The sequence below is a fragment of the Gymnogyps californianus genome, chromosome 3 (genome assembly GCF_018139145.2).
Source record: "Gymnogyps californianus isolate 813 chromosome 3, ASM1813914v2, whole genome shotgun sequence".
Taxonomy (NCBI): domain Eukaryota; kingdom Metazoa; phylum Chordata; class Aves; order Accipitriformes; family Cathartidae; genus Gymnogyps; species Gymnogyps californianus.
In genome coordinates, this window is record NC_059473.1 from 78,442,329 (window position 1) to 78,467,586 (window position 25,258).

At 38.1% G+C, this 25,258-nt stretch overlaps 1 protein-coding gene across 3 annotated transcripts in view; it reads left to right on the forward strand.

The window, feature by feature from the left end:
* The window catches only part of ATG5 (autophagy related 5), a 76,429-nt gene extending 65,330 nt beyond the window's left edge, over positions 1-11,099 (forward strand). For 2 of the 3 annotated variants that reach the window (XM_050894843.1, XM_050894842.1), the window contains one exon: positions 10,863-11,099. In XM_050894843.1, the coding sequence (XP_050750800.1) occupies positions 10,863-10,999 (137 nt within the window). In that variant the 3' untranslated portion in view covers positions 11,000-11,099. Of the gene's footprint in view, positions 1-7,011; positions 7,145-10,862 lie in introns of those variants that run through there. The other variant, XM_050894844.1, reaches the window with a different exon arrangement.
* Positions 11,100-25,258: the final 14,159 nt, after the last annotated feature.

Sequence of the window (25,258 nt, forward strand, 5' to 3'; positions counted from 1 at the left end):
TCATGTGTGCAAACTCTATTGCCTGCTCATTAAAGAATTTATTTTTCAATGAGTAAGGGCCCGGAAGAAGCTAATGTAAGTATTTTAGCAAGGGTTTGTATTTCTCTGATAAACAGCACTCCCCTTCTGTTTGTGATCACAGGATGAAAGCTCTCTAAGCTTGTATATGTACATTTTTACTGCTACATCATGTAGTGTGCTCTTAAGATTGAGATCTCATTCCCCAGGAAGCATTTCTGTCTAAGATTAATTGCCCTTTTAAAATCAGTGTTTGATGTATTCCTTTGGCTATATCCTGACTCACTTTAGCCCTCTTTGACCTGACCCCACTGACTATTACCGCCATGGCTGAAGCAGAAATCCTTCAGCTTGATGTATGCAGTACAGACTTGAGCCTGTGGTTTTTCACATCGATGGATTCAATTAGCCGAGTTTTTACTGATCAGCTTAGCAGAGGTTGAAGAATTTGTCAGACATGGAACAAAACTGTCCATACTTTGGGGTTAATTGAATAGCTCATCCCCATTTTCATGTATAGTTTGCTTGTGAAGTTGTTTACTTTGTTAAATACCATAATAATATTGCTGGAAGTAGCATTTTAAAAAAGGCAAAACCAGTTTATTTTTCTCCAGTTGAATGAGGGAAGGTACAAAACATGAAATAGCAACCATTAAGCCTTTGATCCGTATATATCGCTTATCACTTTTCAGGCAAATGTTTTTAAACTGTAATTATGTCCAAATGTCGACTTTTGAATTTGATTTATTAAACTGGGCAGATAAATTAACAATTAGCATTATGGCTTGATGAAAACAAGTCAATGTGCTGTTTTTTTCTGTATTGACAATGATTTTGCAGCAACAGTAATGCTTCTTTTCTTTGCCTTGCTAGGAATAGTTCATCATCTGATTAGCTGAAAAGTTCATTATAAAAGATGGACGGCCATTAGAATCGAAGAATATTTGCAGGCATAATGTGAATTATAGTAACTTGAAAATGAAGTAAAATAGAGGTTGAAAGTTCAAGAATGCCATTAAAAACCTTTAAAAGTGTATGAATATGCTTATGCATAGGGAATATATAATATGATTGTATAGAGAGTTTGCTATTTAATTGTTTGGCATAACAGTGTTTTAAAAACAATGACATTATAAAAGTTCTCACAAACTATTAGCAACAAGAGATCTTTTACAGCAAATTGATTTGCATTATACCAATCTTTATAGAGAAAGAACCATATTGATCACATTTAGCTCCCTAGCTGTATACAGAGAGCGACTTAATTTCTGAAGGTCAGTTGTACACAGTTTAGAGGGAAGGGAAACCTCAAATCTAATTACGGGCATGGTGCACGAAAGGGTTAACTTTATTGTAAGTCAAGATGCCTGCTGTATAAAAAAGCTACACAACTCCTAAAAGTGATTTAGCTCTCCCTCAACAATGGAAAACATATCATGGATGAGTTGGGCTCAATTTGTCATGCATTCCAGTGCTTATCTTTTAATGCACACCTTGCGTGTTCCTTATGTATGTATACGTATTGTGTGCTTGCTTGTTACGTGGAACAGCAGCATGATTTGCATTGAACTTTGCCACTTTGTTCACATGTGCATTGCCAAACTTAAACATATTGCAGGAAATTGTTTTATAAGCTTCAGTTGCTAACCTCAGTCTTTTATAAACTAGCACAGCTTTATTGCTGGTTCAGGGCTGAGGCTAAGGCACTGATGCTAAGGAAGAAGGGGTATAAGAATATTTCCTGGGAGTTTCATCTTACAAAATTTCTTTTTTTTTTCTGTCTGAAGCTAGATGTTTGATGGGAAGCATCTCAGGCTCAGTCACTGTAAGGTCTTCTAAAACCTTCTAACTACTAAAATGTTAGATGTTTAAGAAAAGTATTTTAGGGTTCTGTCATAAATTAGTTTGGGACTTACTACAACCACCCCATTAAAAAGCTTCTATTAAATATACAAGAATAAAAATAATAAACAAAAAACCCAACAAACTTTAGTTAAGTAAAGCTTTTATTTCCATCCTCTATCTGCTTTTCCATTGAGCTGCATGAACTCTTTTACAGAAAGAAAAATCCCCTTGGTTGTCTTAGATGGCATTACTGTCAGTGTTAAGTGTTTTGGACTGCATGGCAAATTGTTAAAAGTAATCTGCTCAGGCAGCCTGGGCTTACTGGTGTTTGAGGCCACTTTCTCTAAAAGATTTTTCAATGGAATAGGCAGAAGTTTTCTAGTTTGTTTACATACTTTCTGGCTGCTATGAGATTAGAAGTGTAAACCAAGTTCTCATAAGCTGTTCCAAAGTGTAATAAACTTTTGTTTAATTTAATCCACATTTTTCATTATGTTTCAGAAATGTGGCTATCTAACCTGAGGATAGGCTTGAGGTAGAAGATGACAGGAAATAATGAGAGGAAAAATTGCATGGAGAAGAAAATGATGAATAGGGATGATGCCAAGTATTTGATTTGATTTCAGTATTTAATGATACTTAATGTAGACGATAATGTTGCATATTCATCTACTTTCATTTTGGGGATAGAGAAAGCTAGGACTGTGCTGGAATATAATCCAGGGAATCTAATCATACTAAGAACTGTGACAGAAACTTTTTTCCTCTCCTTTAAATCACAAATGTCTAAACTCAAGTAGGAGGTGTTTATGCTACGAGAAGATCATGTAGAGATCAGCCAACTGGCCTGTGTCAAAACCATGTAAAGAAATACAGTAGTAATTAAAGCTAAATCAGTGAATATGGACTTCATGACAGTGTCGCAATGGAGGAATACTTGAGATATCTTGCCTGGAGCCAGGCTTTTGTAGTCAAGTACTCTGCAAGAACAGAGTTCACTGAGGTTGATACAGGTCTAGTTCTATCATAGCATTTTGGACTAAGAAGCAGTAGTTCTTATGAGGGTTTCTGGTAAGATGACATCAAGGCACTGTAAGGGTGAAATTGAGACACTTAATATGAATGACAAAACACTCCAGGATGGAGAGAGACTGATGTTTTGAACTGTTTATTTTGGAGAAGAATTTTAAAAACTCAAAATGAGTTAGAAAAGATAGGTTAAGCACTCCTGTTATCTGTAAGGAGTCATTCAGCAAACCTATTAAAAATGAACATTCCTTTTAAAAGAGATTTTTAAACAAAATACAAAGTTGTGGATTTTATTTACCATTAGTTGTCTTTGAGGCCAGGAACTTGCCATAGTTAAAAGCTCTCTGGGATATCTGCATAGATATCAAGAATATCCAGAGCTGAGAACATATATTTAGGAAAACTGTGACCTTCAGTTTGAGCAATTGAACTCATGTTACTACCAATGGTTAAAATGAGAGAGATTCTCTTGCTGCTGCCAGTTAACCAGATCTACCTGATTGTTTATTTATATTCATATTGGGCAGTTGGATTATATCCAGGAACTGAAGTTCTTATTCTTCAAACCACATCTTGTGTTTGGAACAATGTTTATTCCAGATACAGAATCATTTTGAGGAAAAAGACTTGTTCTGAATGATGGATTGACCATATATTTCTGTGTGCGAGTTCTTCACCTGAAATCAGCATCAGTGGCTTTCCCCAGGGCTGGCGGGATATGTAGGCAGGAAGGAAAAGTCAATCCTGTGCTTTTGTGTCACGTATCAGCCTCTAAATTTTTGAGGTCAGAGGAACCTTTTGTTGTGGCTAGGCTATTTTAGAATCGGCTTTGCAGAATTTTTTGTGTGTTCTTGCTGTTGGTCAGAGGATACTGAACAGGAGATCTTGCTGATTGTGATCCAATATATCATCTGTGTTTCTGTTTAAACTGATAATTATTCTAAATTAGGGGAGAGGAAGGGAATAAGGATTTTGGTAACTTATGTGCGATTAAAGTAAGGCGAAAAGGATGTTAAGATTGCTATGGAAAATGAGTCACTTCTAGCAATGGAGCCTACTACTGTGACAAGCAGGGTCTTTTTTGCAATAGGGTGGAATTCAAAGAAAAGTAAGGAAAGCCTGGGATATGATGGCTGAGATAGGCTAGTGTGAAGCTTCTGAAAACTCATACTAAGATTTTATTCCTATTTAAAAAAATTCAACTAAAAAAACCCTGGCTCAATAGAATGCGTAGTAACCTTAAACCTTGAAGCTATTGTTTCTTAAATACAAAATATTTTGTATCAGTAAAGAGACCTTAAGTGTTTACTGTCTGACGTACTTGTGCTGAGTTCATTCAAAGAGCAAGTGATCATTTGGCTAAGAGATTTGACCAAGCTTAACTTTTTTTCTATGCACTTCCCATAAAATTGCATAGGTATTGAGCACCTGTTAGTACTCAGCTGAGTAGGTATGATTTGTTTAAAACACAAGTTTGGTTTTTCTATTTGAGACCTTTATATTGAGGTCATAATTACTGTGGATTCTGAACATCTCGCCATATTTCTGTACTTTGGTTGCTATTACACATACACATGCCAGAAACTGATTGCAGAAATGTTCCAGTTAGATTTGAGTTTGAGTGGAAAAGCCTGAAATAATTTTTTAACTTCTAATTTTTTTAAAAAAGATACTTAAGAAAAGCAAAACATGAATATTTGATTTATAGATGGGTTGAATTCATTCTGTAGCTAAGCTTGCTCACTGAGCAAAGAATATTTTGCCATAAATTAAAAAAAGATATGGTATCTGGCTAAAGTAAATATTACAGAAGTGTAAATATTCTAAAAGTGATGTGAAAATGTTCATAAATACCCCTTAGCTTAATCTTTTTGAAGTTTATGGATATTTTATGAGCACATGTGACTTTTGTAGCACACACAATGAAAATAATTGTGAAGCTTGTTTTGTTGTAAATAGTATCCAGTTATTGTCAATTTTAAGATCAGACGTTGGAGCTGTTTTCAGTTTGGACAGGTTGCTGTTGAAGAGCTAGATGCTATTCATCAGTTTCAGTGCTAGCAGTTGAAAGACCCCTGTGTCAAATTGAACCATTACTGACAATATCGAGGTGTTGGATTTTTTTAGAGATGTTAGCTACTTAAAAGTGCAAAAAGTAAAGTACGTTCATCAAGTGCTTGTTTGTTTATATTCTACTACTGGTGCAGAAGTCACTGGAGTACTTCTTTAGACTATGAGGCTTGTCTGGGGCTCTCTCTTCTCTGTGTGTCCTAGAATATCCAACCTGAGGTGCTGAGAGAGGGGAAGGATACCTTCAACCACTGTCCAGTTCTTTCTTGCCACCTGTGGTTACAGGTTAGAACACAGTCTTTGAATTTGCTTGCTAATAAAGTCATTTGTAAATAATTGCACATAGGTTCATATGCGATCCTCTGTGCTAGACCAGAATTCTAGCTTTCAAGAAGGAAATTTTCACGTTTGCTTGCTAGGGACTTAGCCCTGCCCAGCTTTGGCTTTAGGCTTTAAAAATTGAGTCAGCAATATCTGTCAGTAACAAACTTAGTGGCTGCATCTACACGTGAAGCACATTACTGAAAGCTATGTATCTGTAAGTAATTTCTTAAGAGATCCTAAAGAGGTAGATGAAAATCTTCCCGGTGAAGATGTTGGTGTGTCTCTTCAGATTCAGAGATGTCTGAGGCACCAGCTGCTGAGCACATGCTGTCAAGGAGTGCTCTGGCTGCTTGAAGGTACATGCACCTAAGGGCCCGTTCTGCCTGGTAATCTGAGGAGCAGGAGGGGTGGAAAGGAAAGCCGCACCACAGCCACAAAAGGAGAACTCTGCTCCTTGTAACGCTGACCCAAGATAAGTTTTCCTACAATGTAGTATAACCTATTGTCAGGAATACCTTTTTAGTATCATCTAATCCAGAACGTATGATGTATTCTGAAGATAAGCAAGCAAATGTTTATGGCCCACTTCACAGCTGAAAAAGCTGGAAACTAGTCCTGTTACATTATTCATAAGGCTGCTGCTGTATGACACTTTCCTTGGTTATATTTACTCCTTACACTTTTTAGTATCCTTGTCCAATATAGTCCTGTGGCCTTGTATCATGTAAGAAGTGCATTGTTTGCTCCTAGTTTGGAGCACAGGGTTCTGTTTCCCTTTTTAGGGTTTTAAAGCCAATTTTGTAAGTGGTGCTGCCCTGAGTAAGAAGCTGTGGTTTGTGTTGTCCATTTTGATGACTATAGGCAGGTTCTGGGACTTGCTATGCAGAGGACTTGCATATGGAGGATTCTAATTGAACTACTCCAGGGACATTTTTGCTAAATCCTGAATATCTTGTATTGTCTATCAGTGAAAGCATTTAAGCCAGCTAAGTTGCCCTGACAGGTGATTGCTAGAGGCCACAAATCAGAAGGGAGGTATTTCATCCCACTAAAGAATTTTAAGTGGTGCATCACAGATGTAGGCTGGTTAGAGAAGCTGATCTTGTGTAGGTGAAAGGGAGTATGTAGCTGCAGCATTGGTGAGCATTGTGGTGCTAATCTGAGTGAAAAATAGCTGAAATATGTACCTTTGCCAGAAGTAGTGCCTTCTCACTATTCTGGTCTTGGGCACTTGAATCTATCTCAAACAACCTTTTCTTTTGCCTCCATCTTTAATTCTTCCTTTCTAAATAAAAAGATAATTCAATAGAAAAATGTGTTTAGATTGCATCAAGGGTATGTGTAACAATCTGAATTGATGCTGAATAAGCTAATTAAATTCTTTGTTTCCTAATATTGAGTGATTTCCTTCGCAAGCAATAACTTACATAGCTAAAGGAAATAAAAAACTTACCATGTAATACCATGACACTGCACATCTCCCTACCTTCTCTGAAGACTACAGATTTTTCTCTTTGTTTTCTCTGTGTCTCACTGATTCTTGAACATTAAGGGCTTTTAGAGGAAGCTTGGGACTAGCAACAGCAAATATTGTACTAGTAGGGCATTCTCCTTAAAGAAGGGAGAGTGGACTCAAGCTGCCTCAGGTTGAGGAGGCCTTTGAGCCACTGCCTCAAGGTCTCTGTTGAGATGCAACAGCCCCTATCTCTTGCTTCCTTCCAGCAGATGCCTATCTGCAAAAGAGAGTCCCTTGCCAATACTTTCTTTGGCTGGATCAAGGTGGTTTCCTGATCAGGAACACTGAGGCACCTTACAGATGAGAGAGAAGCAGACCTCCTCTTAAACCCTTCACTTCAGAGCTGCCTGTTTCTCTCCGTTTTCTGTACAGAGTTGGAAAACTCTTCTGACTTGACATGGTATGATTTATTAGCCTGGGTCAGGTACCTACTTTTAAGTGTTGCAACCTTTGAGTTAGTGTCTAAATTAAGTGATCTGAAATGTCTCAAAAATGTCTTAGTACGCAACATGTAAGCATAGTTATCTGCCTTCTGGAGACAGAATATTGTTAAGTTTTACCAAAAAGCTTTATAATCTGTGCTTATCACTTGCCACTAGTGACTTTTGGGAGCTATAGTGCCTTCTGTATTCGTGGATTTCCACAACGAAAGTAAAGAAAAAGTCATTTAATCCTGGGACAACCACTCTGATAGGAGATGACTTAATTGGTTTTGAGGCTTTTTTATAAATGCCAAAACAGTATTTATTATTTGTGCATCACTTCAGTAATATAAAAATACTCCAATTTTAAGTAAATAGTTACTATGTACACATATTATAAAAACTTCCTACGAAACATGTATTGCTATGCTTTTATTTTTCTGGTATTTCTACTTCTTCCTGAGATTAATTTGCAACAAAGTAAAACAAACCATCTTAGGTCATATGATAGCTAACATGTAACTCGGTTCTATCATGTTTTTAAAAGGAAAAAAAAAAGTCAGTGAGGTGACTGGAAAACTTGAACTTCTTGGTTTTGAGGAAATCCTGGGGTTTTTACTACATTACTGAATATTGTAAAATGGGTATTGACAGTAATGATATTATCAGGTGTGGACCCCATGCACTACAAATGAGCAGAGTTACTTGCCCTAATTTTTATAGGCCTAGTCCAATGACATAGAATGGCATTAATCTTCTTTGTAATTAAGTCATTTAAATCTTACACCACGCATTTAAATATATGTTGTGTTTAACAACTTGGACACTTTTATAGAGGCATTTTGTCAGTCTAAAAAGACTTTTTGTTATAGAATACGGGGTGGGGAAGAAGAGGACAGCACTTGGTGTGTCAAGATGCATACAAAATAAGCTACAACTCTTAAGACTATGAACAGTAATGGAAGGGAAAACACTATGTAAGTCTATTATATCTATAAACCAGGTGGATGAAGCTTTCATGATAGCTGGCAAATCATCCAGAACCCAGATCACAGTGGTAATGGTGGATATGAGTTAGACAGCTGTTGAGAAAACAAGAATATTTTCCAGTAATTTTTTTAGTGTGTTTGCTGTTGACAACTTTTCACTACATAAAGCGGAGGAGCCACCTATGGGAGAGAGACTCTGTATGTGATTCAAAATGGGGAAGTTACTGAAAACATTAAAGTTGATGAAAGTTTGGGTAAATGTGACTTAAGTGAGAGTTTATGGTCCCTAGTAACAAAAGGAGGGAAGAATGCTAAAGTAAAAACAATAGATTTTGTGAAAGGCTACAGTAAATACAGAATTGGTAGATAAGATCTCTTTAGTCAAGCCTCAAGGGGAAAAGGAATTAAGGAGAAGTGATGCTTTGTCAGAGATAATACTAAAGCACAAACAATGCTAATGCAGAGATTTAGACTTTAATTAAACTGTAAATTCTTCATTGACCTCTGAGACTTTCTCAGTTTGCTGAGGAACAGAATAAAAGATTTGTATGAGAAAGGGAGCAAGCTGGGTAGGGAGCAGGGAATGGGGACACCCAGACTAACTGCATTTCATTTTTAAGCAAGAGGCATCAAGTTAGTACGCACATGGACACACATCCAAAAATCTTGTGTCACACAGTAAAAGAAGAGCCAAAGAAAGTGTTTATCATTTATAAGACTTTCCTCCAATGACAAGAAAATGATACTGAGGTTCTAAAGCTTTTGATCTATTTTTTTTGTGCAAGTTTTTGCTAAGAGTCAGCTACGTATAGGTGGCTAGCACAGTACTAATGCTGAAACAGCATTCTGCCATCTGCCTGTGTATGCAAATTAGTTGTTTCTGAAAATTAAATAATACTATGAAATGTAAAAAAATGTCACCAACTCTGTGGCCAATTTATGGAATACTATAGATAGATTTTTAATTCGAAAGTGTTAAATACATATATTTGGGAGTTACTTTAATATTAGAAAATATTTAGATATTCCCTAACTTCTCAGTGTAAAAACTTGGTTTCTGAGATCTTTTCTGTTGGAGTTTATACTCTTGACAATCTGACTGGTAATGTTTCAGCCCAATAAATACCTGCTTTGGTTGGAAATACCAGAAGTTTATTTTTAAATGACGTGCTGTGTTCTTCTGACCTGTCTGCAGTAAAGCCAGAAACCAGCAATTGTTTATGCTTAATTTAGTGTGATAATGTGTATACTATGCCATTTAGAGAATCAAGCTTTATATATTTAATCAAGAATTTGTACAGAATATGATACCATATGTAGGTAACATGTAACAAATGTATAATGCTTTATTTTAGGTAAGCATAACTGTGTGCTTCTGCAGGAAGAATTATTACTAGCATAAAGTCAACAGCATATTCAAGGATGATTCTTCCTAGTCTCATTTAGCCTGTGCTGGCATAGATACCCGGTCATAATACAAACTTCTTCAGGCAGCTGTCAAACAATTTTGGTTACCAAACAAATAAGATTTTATCTATGTTATAAAATAGGAATTATGCTACAACTGGGGTAGCTGAATGAAAGAGCCAGTAATGGTACCTTCACTTCTAGATTCTGCTCTCTTCCATGCAACACTTGGGGAGCACGGTGGTTTGTTCTGTAATATAGACAATTGAGGGGGCCATAAAATGCCAATCAGAGAAGACAGTGATATTTTTGAGCACTGAATGTGGATTTCACTGTGGTAGGTCCATGTGAGAATGCCAGAGTATAGTATAAAAAGAGTAAAAGGTCACTGCCTACTTTTTTTTTTTCCCCTAACCATTATTTGGAGGATATTTTAGATGCTCTTCTCATCTCAAGGCTCTGAAATAAATTTTCATTTTTTTGTTTTTTTAGTTCATTTCATGACAATTATGTCAGTTGCTTTAGCTGGTTCCCATCATTTGAATCAAAGGATCAAAGTGGTTGCATCCTCTGGGACAAGTATAAATAAAAAGAATTGAAATATTCTTAGAAAATATTCTTGTCATACTGGGAATCATTTGCTAACTTAGCTTTTCCAAGAGATGAAACTAAGTGAGAAAAAGCTGGTGCCAACTCAGCCTTCTGAGGAACTCTGAAATCTTGCTAGAGACTTAAGTAAATTCTTAGCAAAACAAAATTACTTCAGGAATGTTACAGGTATTATATGTGTGACGTATTAGACGTAGTCCAGCTCTTTCAGGAGATCACAGTATTAACAATACAGCTTTATTGGTACATTTTAGGAAGCTCAGCATCTTAAGCATGATCTGTGTAAAATTCATATGGCTTATAGCTGGGTGAGATGGATATGTCTTAACTGTGTTGACACCAAGCTGTGATCACTGTAGGGAAAAAAAAACTTGCAACTAATAAAGAAGAGTGGCACTTTCATTAAGTTTCATTTTAACCCAATTTTTTTTAATTAATTTTAACTCAAAGTTTCTGTTTTAGATGATAGAAATCTCAGCTTTCTCCATACCAATATTTCATGCTTTTCGTTCTGTTAAATGTTAAACTCTGTAACACCAATTAAATCTACCATAAACTAAGTATGAGTAAATGTTTAATCTTTCTGTGAACTTTGAATGGTATACTAGTGGTTTCTCTTTTTCTTTGCATTAGATGGAGAGCAGAAGACTCAAGTGATGATTCATGGAATTGAGCCAATGCTGGAAACACCCATACAGTGGCTAAGTGAACATATGAGCTATCCAGATAATTTTCTCCACATTAGTATCATTCCCCGACCTACTGATTGAAACTCAGCTATATTGGTATGAGGAGCATTCTCAAGCTGGAATTATAAGGGCATGTCAACTTCTTGCTTCTGTCAGTCTTGACAGAGGCAGCCTGACCAGAAAAAAAAAAAAAAAAACAACAAAAACCGAAACAACAAGAAGTCCTCACTGCTGCAAGCCAAACAGGAAGAGAGATCCTATCATCAGATAAGGGCAATTGGGCTGATCTTATTTTGCATCACCGCTGCTTTTCTTCACCGCTGTAATTAAATCAGTTGCAATATGAAAGAATTTACAGGACCTCTGCAAGTCTGCTGTTTTCTTGTAAAATCTAGTGAAGCTGAAACTGTCAGCCGAAGAGCAAATGGAAATATGCCACTTGATTGTATTTCTGATTAACAAATAAACAGGGCTGTTTCCTAAAGCGGTAGTGTTTCAACTTCGAGAGTGGAAACATTGGTTTAATTTTCTAGAAAGTTAGACCCTGAGAGATTCAGTTACCAATAGCTTTTTGTAAAAGATCAAATTACTGTAAACTCATCTTTCCTTAATGAGAAGTTCATGTTTACAGTATGTGTATTGGTATGCAAATGATCTTTTAACTTTGATAACAAGCAGTGAGAGATTTTAAAGTAAACCCGTGAGCATGTTTTGTCATTTAAAAACATGCACAACTTAATAATTTACAAATAATTTTGATTTGTATGCTGTCACTGAATACTCCAGTATGTTTATTATTCAAACCAGTTTTCATAGACTAGCAATGATGTAGGATAATTTGTCTCAGGATTTGTCATGGCATTTCTTGTGCTCATCTAAATTTTTTTTCTGTAAGAATATTTTCTTAATTTAGTTTAAAAAGTTTAAAAGAAAAAGTAAACGGATGTTGCAAACGATTGTATCCTGCTGTTTATTCCCATAGACTAGAAAACAGTTAAATCATAGAATGATGAACAGATGTATTGCTTTTTAATAATTTTGAATTTTGGAAAGCTGAGGCTTTTCCAAGCTAATACTTCCTTACATCTGAGTTTCGCTTTCTACTGTGGTCCCTGAGCAATCAGTCTGAAATTTGGAAGCTTCTAATCTCATTGCACAGATTTTTCCTTAGTTTAGCAGATGTATTTTTAGGTTATTGGATTGCTTTGGTTTCTAAATGTTTGTTACCATTGCAGCTGCTACTAAGACTCTACCATTTTTTTGTGTTACACTGAATTCATCAAACTGTGTGCTATATTGCTTTGTCTGCGGTTTGTGGCTGTTTGTGGCACAAGACTATGTTTATAGTAGCCATATTATCAAATATGTCAAATATTATCAAATATAAAGAAAGCATGACATTTTTCTTTCAAAAATAGTAGCTGTTGAAGTTCCTACTCAAAGTCTTGGCTTGCAAATGTCCCAGTAACTCCCAGTGCTGTTTGTTTCCATGCTCCCTTTATGGTAGGATACTTACCTGTATCTGAAAAAGAAGAAAATGAAAATCAATCAAACAAACAAAAACCTCTGTAAGAAGCAAGAGGGGGAGGATCTCCTTGGGTGAGGATAGAATTGAGGCTAAATAAAGCCCTAAGGGCAGAAAAAGTCAGTAGACAGATTAGATACTGTTTTAAATGTAAATGAGGAAATAGCATTAAGGAAATGGAAGGGAGAAGGTAATAGTGAAATAAATCTATGCTGTATTCTGTGGGTCATGATGAATTTTTAAAACAAAACAAACCATGCTGATCTGTGTTTATGCAGAATTGAAATATAATATTCTTATACTGGGATGATTTGGTTGAGTTATTCTAATGTCTAGGTCTGTTTGGAATTTTTGTTACAGTGTTGGATTGGCATTTATAAACTTTCTGAGGCAGACACATCTAAATATTCTGGAGAATTTCAAAGTCATGCCAATGGATAAAGCAAATATTTTGTAAAGTCTTCATATTTAGGAAAAAAAAAAAGTCTTTTGTAGGGATAATTTTTCCATTAATCAGGGTAAGAGGCCGTACATTTAAAAAACTGTAAAGATTGTGTTTCCTTTGTTTTAAGGTAAGCTGGAGTAAGTCACTGGCTATTTTAATATATTCTACACCAGCATTTTAAGTATACAGCTCTCTTTTCATGGCCCGTATTTGCTAGTAAATCCAACTTTTAAGGCCTAGCATGGAACAAAGAAATAGCTTGGCTTTAAAACATAATCTTTCCTCTTATTTTAACTATTTAAACTTTATTAAAAAATAAAACGAAGTTTGAGTCTGTCTTTATTTCCAGCTAAATAAGGATCTTTGTCATGCAGTGACAAAAACATTAATACTTAATAAGTAGGAGCTTCTTAAAGAGCTGATTGGGTGATGTGTCTAAACAAAAGTGCATCATCACAAAAATGAAGTGGCGTCTTTACCTGATTTAAATCACATTTTTGTAGTTTCTTTTACTTAGTGTGTGAATAACAATAGCAACAGAAGGTGCGTTGTGGCTTAAATACTTTTCTTCACTTTGAAATGCTGTAACTTCTGGAAAAAACAGATTTGGTTTAAATTGGTCAGAATCTAACATAGAGCTCACTTAATTAATCTCAGTAATAAGGAAAAGTGCCAACTACATGCACACACACTCCTCTACATTTAGAATTTAAGTGTATCTGGTGAGCAAGTTAAATCATAATTTAAAAAAGAGCAAAATACAGATCTTGTTGCTCTCTTCACTGTATTTCATGTTGTTTGGCAATGGCTACGTCCGTTTTTGAATGTTCAGTGAAGAAAGAGTGAATTTTCCAATTATTTCTTTGATACCACTGGCTGTCACTCAGCCCACTGTCAGTCAGCACACAAGGCGATGCCTTTTCATTAAGTGCTAGAAATTGGTTATTTTAGTTTTAAATTACTTTCCATTAATTCTTTAGCCAAAAAAAAAAAAAAGCACCTATAATCCTGGGTCCCATTAGGTACAGAAAATTCAGAAAAGGGGGGAGGGGAATTGTTTGCCTGCAGGGGCAGCAGTTCTCACGTGGAATATTGGGGGGGTGCCTGAACACCCCTGGGCGGAAAGGGAGATTCAGGCTGGTGTAGGGACTGTGCTGCCTTAGTGGCAGGAATGCAGATGCTGCTGGGTGTGCGTATTGATGTGAGTGGGAAATCATGCAGGAATGAGAAGAAATATTAAATCTTAAGGACAGATCAGGCACAGGAACATGCAGTATGAACTAGCCGTTCATAAACTTTACGGAAAGGAAAACTATTGAGCTGCTTCAAACCCAGTTACTTCTCCGCTAAGAGGTTTTTGGGAGCTGTGGAGCCAGGCAATACGAAGGTTAAGTTATGAAAAGGGTAGGAGCTGGTTGCCTGCGATAGCAGTCATTGGGCCCAGTGACTGGGAAAGTCCTTTCAGTTCTGTGTTCCTGCGTGTTTTGCTCTGACAGCCATATACCTATCAGCTGATGAAGACTCTTGATCGTCACTTCCAGTATTATTTAATCCTGCATATAATCACTAGGGCCTCTTTTTTTTTTAATTTCCTTATATGGTGAGTGATGTCTGTGTGACGACAACTTGTTTATGGCACTGACAATAGCTGGTGTTTTTTCAGTTTCAATATTTAGGAAAATCTGCATCTTGGCTGTACAAGTGTATTGGCACACTTAGAAGACTTCTAGGGCTAAAAAATGACTATTCACTTTAGAGAATGTTTTAAGCAGATTTCACAGCTTGCCAGTGATAATTTACCAAATCAAGGGACTGGACAAGAAAAGGATAGATTAATCCCTGTCATAGGTACTTTCCAAATTGAACATTTTTACGTGTAAGGATTTTAAACCCTCCAAAGAACCTAGATGTTAGTTTGCTTGCAAATTTAGCAGTAGCTTACAGAATGTATTTATTCATATGCTACCATATGTGGATGTTAAAACTGATTACATACTTGTATAAGTCTAATATTAATATTGATGATTATCAAATTATGCCAGAAAGAGAACTGCGTTAGTGATTGTGAGGGCTCCCATGGGTGCCGTTGTTCTGGTGCTGCAGATGGATGAAATGTGGAGATTGAGTGGATCTCTGGCAAGTACTACCACTTCTTCCAACTTCAGCCTTCCAGCAAAAACAAAATTACTCTGTCTTTACTGAAAAAATAATGTTTTTTCCTTGACATGGCAAAAGTGTATTTCAGGGGGAAGTATTTCCCCCCCCAAAAAAAATTTTTGATTCAGAATTTGTTGCTGTATCAGAATAATTAGGCTTTTGGAAAGTGACTTTAGCCATTGATTTTAGCAGTCCCTGTTTATTTGGACAGGAAAGAGATTCCTGAAGTGATTTTTTTTTTTTTTTTTTCTTTCCTTAGGATGAGAAGGTATGCACAGAGGTTCTTAGAATGTCACATATAGAATGGATTTTTTAATTAAAGCAGGTAGGTGTCTATTCTGCGTTAAAAACTTCTGGTTTTGAGACAGGGATGGTGACATTTCAAAATGTCACGCTAAACCTGAGTAATATCTCTTGAGAGAGAGGTAAAAATACGTGAAGTTTCAAATGCTCAGAAGTAGATTTCAGATTTCTGTACTTTCAAGTTATACTATCAAATTAGCTTGTGGAAGAAAAGTTTAAAATGAGAGACATGTTTTCTTTCCTTCCCTTGCCTTTCATGTCTCTACGATTCAGGTAATTAAGCTCTTTTAACTGAAGTGAAACACCAGTTTCTCTAAACAATAGATTAAAGAACACAAAAGAATACAAAACTTCTTTCAAATACAGCTATGCAAACAGGTACCTGAAGAGGAGTTTTGTGTAGTTCAGGTTTTTATATGTATAAAATAACTAGCAATTATATGAAGTTTAAAGGTATGGTTTTCCATGTAGTTTTGATAGTATTTATATGGATAAAAAACACTTAGGGTAGAAAGGGAGGCAGTGAAACAGCGTGTTAGGGTTGGAGGTTGGAGGAGCTTGACTGTACTGCACTTGAAACTGCCAAAATGCATCAGATTTTTAAAATAGCACTTTCCACTGAAGATGTTTAAAGCCTTAATCCTTGCATCATTTCACTAATATAGGTCAACAGATACAATAAAATGAATACGTTGTGGGAACAAATGTGTGATCTAGTTTCTCATACACATTATATTCTCATCTTAGCGTTCACCTTTAATTGTGAGTATCGTACAGTGGAAAGGGTAAAGCCGATATGTGATACAGTTTGCATCTGCCAGAATTTGGAGGATCGCTTGCTAGACTTTGCTAAAAGTGTTTTGCGAGTTCACATGCACGTCTTAAAAGCTACTAGAAGTGAGGTCCTCTTTCAAAGAAAACCGGGCTGTGGTGGGGAAAAAAAAAAGAATGAATAGCACTGTTCGCTAAACCTCTCCCTTCAGTGGGTGCCTTACAGTGGAAGGTATGGGGGGAGAGCGCCCGTGCGAAAGCTGGTGATGTCTTACTTCATACAGATATCTATATAATTTTTCCTTGTGTATATTGAGATTTTGTTGCTTAGGGTCAGTAGTGTCCCAACTGCCATAAAAAAGACAATTTTTAATTCTCTCAGCTAGACAGAGGCACTCACGAGTACTTTCATCACTACAGAATTAAAGATCAGAATGGAAACTATCTGGCTGAAACTTGCACCTTACGTGCTCTTCTGGCTATAATTAAAATAATCTGCACTTCAGAGGTTTGATTTCCATCAGTCATAGGTACACACGCCCTCACTGGATTTTTTCCACAGTTCAAAATTAGCAAAATAAGCTGGTCTTCCTTCATTTTAAAGTTTATCCGAGTCTGTACAAGGCAAATGGGAGGCAGAGATCGGGCCGTGGGAGTGGCCCTTGAGCCCTCAAGTGCCGGCACGGCCCAGGAAGTTCTACGGCTTGTTCACTATTTCCACTGCGACAATTTTATCATACGAGTTCTGTCCCTTACTTGCAAACTCTTCTTTAATTTGCAGCGTCTCTTTTTTTAGCTAATCCTTGACCTCAGCTGAAGAGAGATGAGGCTGAGCCTGCCCCTTGCTCTCCAGCGCCCGTCTCTCCCGTGCGGGCTCGCTATCAGTAACTGTACAGTGAGTGTGACTAAAACCCCGATCTCTGGAGCACTCCGTGACCCTTCTCGCACAGCTTCTCCTTCAACATCTGAGGCGTGAGTTCATTTCTGCTGGCTGTTACCGCAAACTGGGTAGCCCTGTAGGAAAACAGTGAGAGAAAGGTGCGGAGGAGGGGAGAGGGAAACGAGAAGAAAAACAGTGAAGGTGGGGCTCGAGAGAAAAATACTTCGTGGGGAGTGAAATGACAGAGCTGGATTCTTGATCTCACCCAGGTTTCCCGTTCACTCATCATCTTACAGCTCCCACCGTGTGCTTTCCTTTCTGTCCTTTCCATGAATGTGGTGGGTACTGGCTTTCACCTGCTAAGCGAAACGTCTGGCACCTGTGGTGTCACCGTCTGCCATAGCTGCCTTCTCCTTAGAGCAAGCAGTACACTTGAGAGGGTGTATTTAACTTTGGTGTTTTAGCACGTTGCTTAAGAAGGCCTTTATTTACAAAACTTGTTTCAGAGCTTCTTCCTCTGCAGCAGATCCTAGGCCTGGGCCTCCTTCAACTGCGAGGAATTGGGAGGTCCTGCACAAAATGGTGACGCTGGTTTGCACAGGCACTTCTTGTTACTGTTTTAATACGTTGTGTTGTGGAAAACCGAATCATCGGCATTGCTGTTTTATTCAGGGAACAGATGATGGAGTCACTCGAGGACCTTTGTGTCATGAAAATTACTGGTTCATGGTTCTGAAGTTTTACTTTATACTGTTATGAATGTTTCATACGGAACAGCAGAATACATTTTCAACATATGTAATAAATGCTAAACCCAGTTTTGGTCACAAGCCTTTTCTGTTTCATTTTCCAGTCAGAATAAGATTCCATTATATTGGGTTTCGTTGTAGAAAAATATGTCGATATTCATAATCAGGCTGTATAGGCAGTAGAAAGAAGATGTGTCATTTTTAATCGTCAGCATTTCTGCGCTTTACATCTTGACACCTTTCAATAGGAAGACACACAAGGACTTCTACCTTTCTGCTGAAGTGTGTTTTGCTGAACCACCCAGGCAGTTTCTCTGCGAATTTGGGGGATCTACTCCCTTATGGAAACTGTTCAGTTTTGGTTTATTGTATGTAAATTTATACTTGACAGCTGTTGAGGAAATCACTGGAACAATAGCCATAGTGGCAATAAAAAAAAACCAGCTTAATTTATTGCTCGAATGTCCTTCACTAAGAAATCATGTCAGTTTTTAGTGAAATTAGTGATGTCCTACTTCTGGTTGTGCATTCAATTATTTCAGTGGTAAGAGGGCACAATCCTAATGGGTCAGCTTACAATTTCCTTGAAATATATTGTGTGTTTTTAATTAATATGCCAATAAGAGGAACTATTTGGTCTTTATTTTATTGCTTACTGAAACTTGAATGCATTCAAGGGTTCTGCTGCGATTGGCTTCATCGGGGAGGTGCAGCAGGAGTTGTATCCCCTCTGGCCTCCATAAATCATGTTGGGTTTGGTGTCTTTTGAGGGCATGGGGGAAAATATTTCAGTTCTCTGAAGCCTACCTATTTGCACTGTTCCCTCCCTCCTTCCCCAAACTAGATGCCACAATTTTCCGTAATACAGCCCTTCCTTTTTTTGTTGCATGCTTTGAACAACGAAGCAGCTTAACTATAGCTACTGGGCATAATGATTAATTCTTCAGCTGTCATTTCAGGGGGCTCTGAAATTTAGGTGTCTCAAGTTTTTCAGCCACCTCTAACAGACTTGGTCTGGGGTAACCATGCAAGCTTCCAGCAAGATAATGCAAGGTGTAAATTAAATTCTTTTTAAAAATTGGCACTCAAGTTAATGGAAGTATCCACAAAGGCTGATACCTGCCTTCGTTCACACTTGTTTCGCTGTGTCTGTGTAATCAGCTTTCTGTATACTTTCAAAAAGCAAACGTAATCGAGATCGTGTGATGGCGTATGGAAGAGGCCTATTGCACAACTCCCTTCCCCCTGCCCACACCCAAGTGAATCCTTGCTTGTGTCACTGCAGGCAATTAACAGTGCTTCAAAACCACATGCGGCTCCTATTCCAAAATGCCATTTGATGGTATCAGGAGGCTTGAGAGTTCAAGAAAAAAATATGTTTATTTTTTAAAGGGAGTTTATTCTTCATCATTAGAAGATGCTGAAATAATCAAAGGCATCGAGTGTGCAGCATCAGCAAGTAGATGTTTGCTGCAAGGTATTGTCTGGATGGGATAAAAACGCATTCTTCATCTTTAATATAATATATGCTTGAAATGAACTGTAACATATTTAGGTGTTCTGCTTTGATCCTAATGTGTTGTGAGGCGCTACGCTGAAATGAATGCGGATACCATCAATAAAGGAGAAGATCCTTAACATCTTAACGTATGGGCATGTGCCACAGTTGCCACATAATAAACAAGGGCGTGAGCGTTTCAGAGCTGCCCCAAGATAGGGAACTTTTACCTCCTGTTGTCCCAGGGTAAACAGGTTGCTCGTGTCTCTTGAGAGCAGCAGGGTGCTTTCTCTGGCGTTGGCCAGGGAGGGAGAATGTGAGGATGAATAATTACTGTGGATTTGCCGGATGCTCTGTAACCACACATGCATCTTGACCCGATAGTAATGAATCTGAGTGTTCATCTTTACCTGCAGGATTTCTTCTGAGTGATTTTGTTATTTATATCAAACAGGGTTTTCAGGGATTTGAAGTAACCTTAGGACAGGGATCATTTCTTTGACTAGTATTGGTGCTAATTATTTGAAGCAAATCAGTGGCTGGGATTTTTATTTAATTTCACTGTGCAATGAGAGATGATTAAGTGTGAATGGTGTGGCTGGAAATTTCTTGAGAATTATCTGAGTTTATTTTGCAATGGCAAATAGGATCACGGGAACAAGAGAACACTCCTGCTTGTGCTGTCTTGAATAAACACTCCCCACTTGTGCTGAGTGTTTTGGTGGGTCACTGTTTGCCTGGAGCACTGAAGTATCCCTCTGCCATTCAGATCGCGTAGTAAGGATGTTGTACTGGTGGAAAAATCTCCTTCACCAAAATAAGGGCTGACCTAAACCTGAGTCTGGTTCTTCTGAATTCTGTCACTAATACGCTCCCCGAGCACAGCCGCATTGTTGCTTGCTCAGCACAGTCTGCAGCTTTATCTGGATTCATTGCCTTGCATCAATAAAGCATGCTATTTAGTCTAAAAAAAATCCTACCTCAACAAACAACATCTTAAAAGTTTTTAAAACTAGAGGCAGAAGCCAAGAGCTAGGAGGAGCTAGCAGCAACTCCCATGATGTACCAAAAAGAGAGGCGCTCAGATCCTGCACTTTTCATCCCTTCACGTGCTTCTCAATGCAGCAGAAGAGAAAGGTTTCTCAATGAGTTGCCCAGTGTTGAGATAGGGAAGATAACTAGGGATCTTACTGCTGCTTATGTTAATATCAGTACCTTCCACTTTGCAAGCAGAGTTTCTCAGCTTGTGCTGTGAAATCTGCTGTCCTTCCTCTGCAGGGATGTGGAAATTCGGCTTGCAGGAAACCTGTTATTTCAGTTTTACTGGGGGAATGAATTGGTAGAAGTTTGGGAATAAAAGACGACGTTTAGAAGACTACTTATGGCAGAAGGTCCTTCTCAAAGCCAAGTTTAATTCTGCTGTGGAGCAGGCGCTGGTCAGAACTGTGTCCGCTGATACGTCGAGCAAGCCTGTCAGTAATATCTTCGTGATGGTCTGGAGCTCAGAAGGGACAGGTGCTATCATGCTTTGCAGTGCGAAGTTTAAAGGGCGTGTGATATTGAATTCACAAGATGGCACAGTTTGGTAAATGATGCACAGCCCGTACGGTTTCTTTATGGGATGACTCTTTCATAGCATGGTACACCATTAACATGAGAAGTATTGTTTTAATTATCTCAGCTGATGTTCCTCTGAAACTGCTCAGTGGGTAATTTTAATGGACATGGTATGGAAATCGTTGCACTGGCAGGTACAATATCTGTTCATCTTATTTGCTTACAAATGTTCCAAGCAATCACATATGACACCTTCCTGCAAATGAGGTAATTCCTGCTTGGCGCTTAGGCCTCTAAAGAAGAAAACTTTTATATTGTAACATTAAAGGCAGACACTTTGTTTTAATCACTTGCCAAAACAGCTGAAAACAATTATTAATTAATAGGAAACATTGACTTTTAACTTCGCAAGCTCTCCAAAGAAGTGTCTGTGAGAACTTGCATCTGGATTTATGGATTATTTGGATACAGTGAAACTGGGCATCGTACTGCAAAGGTTGACTGCTTTAAATTCATTTTAAGTGTACACATAGCGCTCTTAAAATTAATATGTTTATAAACCTAAATTGGTTCAGTTGAATGCCTTTTGTTCTCTTTCTGGCTTCATTTGAAGCAACAACAAAAAGCTGTGCTTGTTTGTGTGTTTAACCAAAATGTTAAATGCAATTAATCTACCAAAAGCACACAAATATTTTTTGAATAATAGAGGCGCCCCTTTCACAGTGTCTTTGGTATTTAGCACTATGGTTTGGAGAGTAGAAGGCAACTTTTTCACATCTCATAAATAAAATCTAAAAAATCTTTTGCTTGGCTTATTTAATTTGAACCAACACAATGCAGCACCCTCAGATTTTCTTGACTGCCTTGATAAGGCTGAGGTTAGTATGTATGGTTAGGGGGAAGCGGCATTCCTAGTATTTTAGATTCTGGATCTTACTTTCCCTTCTGGAAAATGTTGTGTCTGGCAAATGCGGCTCCCAATAAATAAGAAGCGGGGGATGAATATTGCAGTCTGAGACAGAGCTCCTCTTTGATCTGACTCGGAGGGTGATTATGTGGCGATTCATCATGCAGATCTACTGGTTTTGCCTCTTTTGTCAAACAAAATAATAGAATTCCTTGGACTGTCAGAAACAGAGAATATCCAAAATATTTCAACAAGATCAGACCACAAGAGTTAGTTTGTTATCTTAATTGAGAATCTTGAGACATCCCAATTATTTTAACAATGGGAGAGTGGCCGCCTAGCCTGTCTGCTTCTAGCCAGTCCACTTCTCAGTTATTGAGAAATTCATGGGGAATACTGTGACAAATTTAGTAACTGCAGATTTTTCATCAGTTAAAATCTCTTTTCTAGCAAACATGAGAGCCTTGCTTTATGCATTTGCTGCTGAGACTCTTCTCTTAAAAAAAGTGTGTGATCTCATCTTTTATTTAAAATTCTGCTAGTCCTGCTAAACCAGCAACTCACTCTTTGCCAGGTAACTCAATCTGAGCTCGTCTTCTGTGCATGGGACCGAGTCTTAACTGCTGAGGATTGGCTGGTCACACCATGTAGCTTGGGTGACTGACAATTTGGGTGCGTCCAGAGTCTATGCCTGGGTACAGAGAGTGAGGTACAAGACTTCATCCATGTCACCTGAAGAAAGGTCATCCGTTTCCCTCTTTAGCATGCTTACTTCTCAATAGTTTATAATGATTGGGAATCCGCTTAGTTATCCCTGTCCTTTTGATCAAGGTGGAGCACTCATAGCTATTCACCAAGCTATGGAAGACAGAGACAGGTCTATGTAGTCCTGTATTTATAGTTAAAAAGAAAATTGTTACGCTGTTCAAAGGTTAAGTTGTGCCTTTAGATAATAACGCGTTGCTTTTCCTGGAGTGTTTTGCACAAGTTGATCATAAAGAGATTGAACTTTTCCTTGTTTTACCAAATAGTTAGCTTAAATATATATATATAAAAAAATAAATAGCTTAAATGGCTACAGAAATGATGCATACAGCTAGTTTCCCTTTCCCTTCTCCCTACCCAGTGCTGTGCTCCTCTTGGAAGGGGGGGTGGGTGGTGCAGACATGTGGATGCAGCAGCTTAAAAGTCAGATGTGTAGGAATGAGGGGCAGTGCTGGTGCATTGATGGAGTGACATCTCTGCTCTCGTTGATAGTGGTCAATAATCTCAGTATCAGTGACCAGCTAAATATCTGGGGATTTTATGGGCTGAACTATGGCAACTGCACTACTTAAGTTGATGTTTGTACCTGCTGAGGTCCTACACATTTATCCTGAAATTACTTTTTAATTTCTGTTTGCACAAAGAACTTTAAAATCTCAAAGCAGTTATCTTTCTGCAAGTAGTTAATTGGGTCATTACCAGCTTTTTCTCAAAAGAAGGGGAAAAATTGACTAGTCTAATACTTTTCAAATGCAGACCAAAAGGAAAGAGTAATTTCTGCAGTGGGTCAGCATTTTATATATTTCTGTTCTCTACCACGTGCTGCTTGACATACGAGTCAGTCTGGAGACCAGTACTAAACATCCACCCTACCAGGCACAGCAGAACAGTGAACTGCACTTGTGGCATCTCCAGAACATTGTGACCATTCACGAAAGAAAGCAGTAGGTTGCTTCTGGTTATTCACTGGAGTATTAGATTTCTACTAGCAGAACAATCTTCAGGTTTCTAGGTTGTGTGTGGCAGATGGAAATAATTGCTTTCAGTATGCTCTGGGGTATTGCTATCTCCACAAGAAAAAGACAGCGCAGCTTCCCTCTCCTGCCACCCAGGGTTTAGGATATGCCTAGTTGGAGCACAAAGAGGATCTGGGTTGATTCCTGAGTTTCATTTTGGTGTTTTTCATGATTTCCACAGAAGCAGTTGAGGGATAAATGTAAATTCCAGATGTCAACTTCCAGGGAAGGTGCGGATCTGATCTGTGATGGTACTTGTTGAGAATAAAAGTAAGAGTACTCTGAATTCAATGCTTGGTTTTCGCATGGGCTGCGATGATTCAGCGTTTGTCCAGACCAGTGAGGATCCTTTACACCAGCATTGGTTTGTGCTTTTTGAGCAATATCCTTTCCAAAGGCTGTGCCTCAGTGCCTAACCCCAGGCACAACCCCCGTGTAGCAGAAACCTTCCCCAGCGCTTGAGTTTCCTAAACACATTCTGGGATTGCAGCATCCTCTGATGCTTCTGCCTGTAAGAAGTTATTTGGATTTGGTCTGTTCCTCTCCAACTCTTTGGATCTGCTAGCTCTGTGAAAATAATGGGATGTTAAAATTTAAAAATTAAAAAATAAAACATGAGGAAATTATTAGATATGCCAACTTCAGAAGACAACTGCTGATTACGGTACACCTTTCTCTGCTGCCCTCTTTTTGACTGCTGTTTTCTGTTACTATGGTAGAATGAGATTTGTGTTATCCTCAGTGTTATCCTGTGCTTACGGGAAATGGGAACCAGCAGATATCTAGTTATATAAATCCAGCATTAAACAAGCGATTTGTTCATTTTCTGCAGTTGTCCAGAAGGTAAAATGCATTGTGTTACCGCAGAAGAGTTCTCACAGCGCTCCTTTAAATCAACAAGCTGTTCCTTTTCATTTGGCCATCTTGCTTAAGATACAAAAGTGACCACTGAGTCGTCTTCGTGGCTTTCGTCTGTATTTGTGGAGCATTTTGCAAATGAAAGCTGGGGGTTTTGCCGTCCTTGTAAACAATATTGCAAACCCCAGTTCCAGAACAGGGAAATGCCTCCCTGTCCACGCAGGTGGAATTCAACAGATGCTGAATTTTGCAGTTGTTTTATGTCTTGCAGCATTAAAAGCTACAGTACGAACATTGAGGAAAGGCCTTTTTCCCATCAAAACTCTCAAGCAGTCTTACCAGCGAAGCAGAGCTGCTCCCCCTGTCCTGAAGAGAACATCAGTTAGAGGCAGGGACTTGCAGCAATGAATGAGAAGGTTTGGTCTAACTGGTCTTTTTCCTTCCATAAGATCAGCAGAATACTATTTGCCACGGTATGTTGTTGAGATCTTCAGTTATCATCAGTCAGAGCTAAAAGAAGCACTAATACTTGTTCTTTTTTTAGAAAGAAAGAAAGGCTGATTTGAAGAAAACCAACAGACAAGAATGCAGGAAGCTGCTGATGTGGAAAATTTTCACACCATGCCAAGACAACCTTTTTATCAAGTTTTTTTCTTTAAGGTGTCACTTTGCAAGGTTCTTGCCTACTGTGTGCTGATGATAATGTTTTGCTGCTAAAGCTGGAGGAAATGAGGCTGATGAAAATTTTCTGTGTGAAAACCTGTAGCAGCTGACTTCAAACAGAGAAATGTCTGTAAAACGCGGACATGGCAGAGATGTTCCACGGGAATGTTTCAGCTATCAGGAATATGCACTGCGTTGTGAGCATTTCCCCTCTCAGATTTGCATAGATGGAGATACATTGATTCA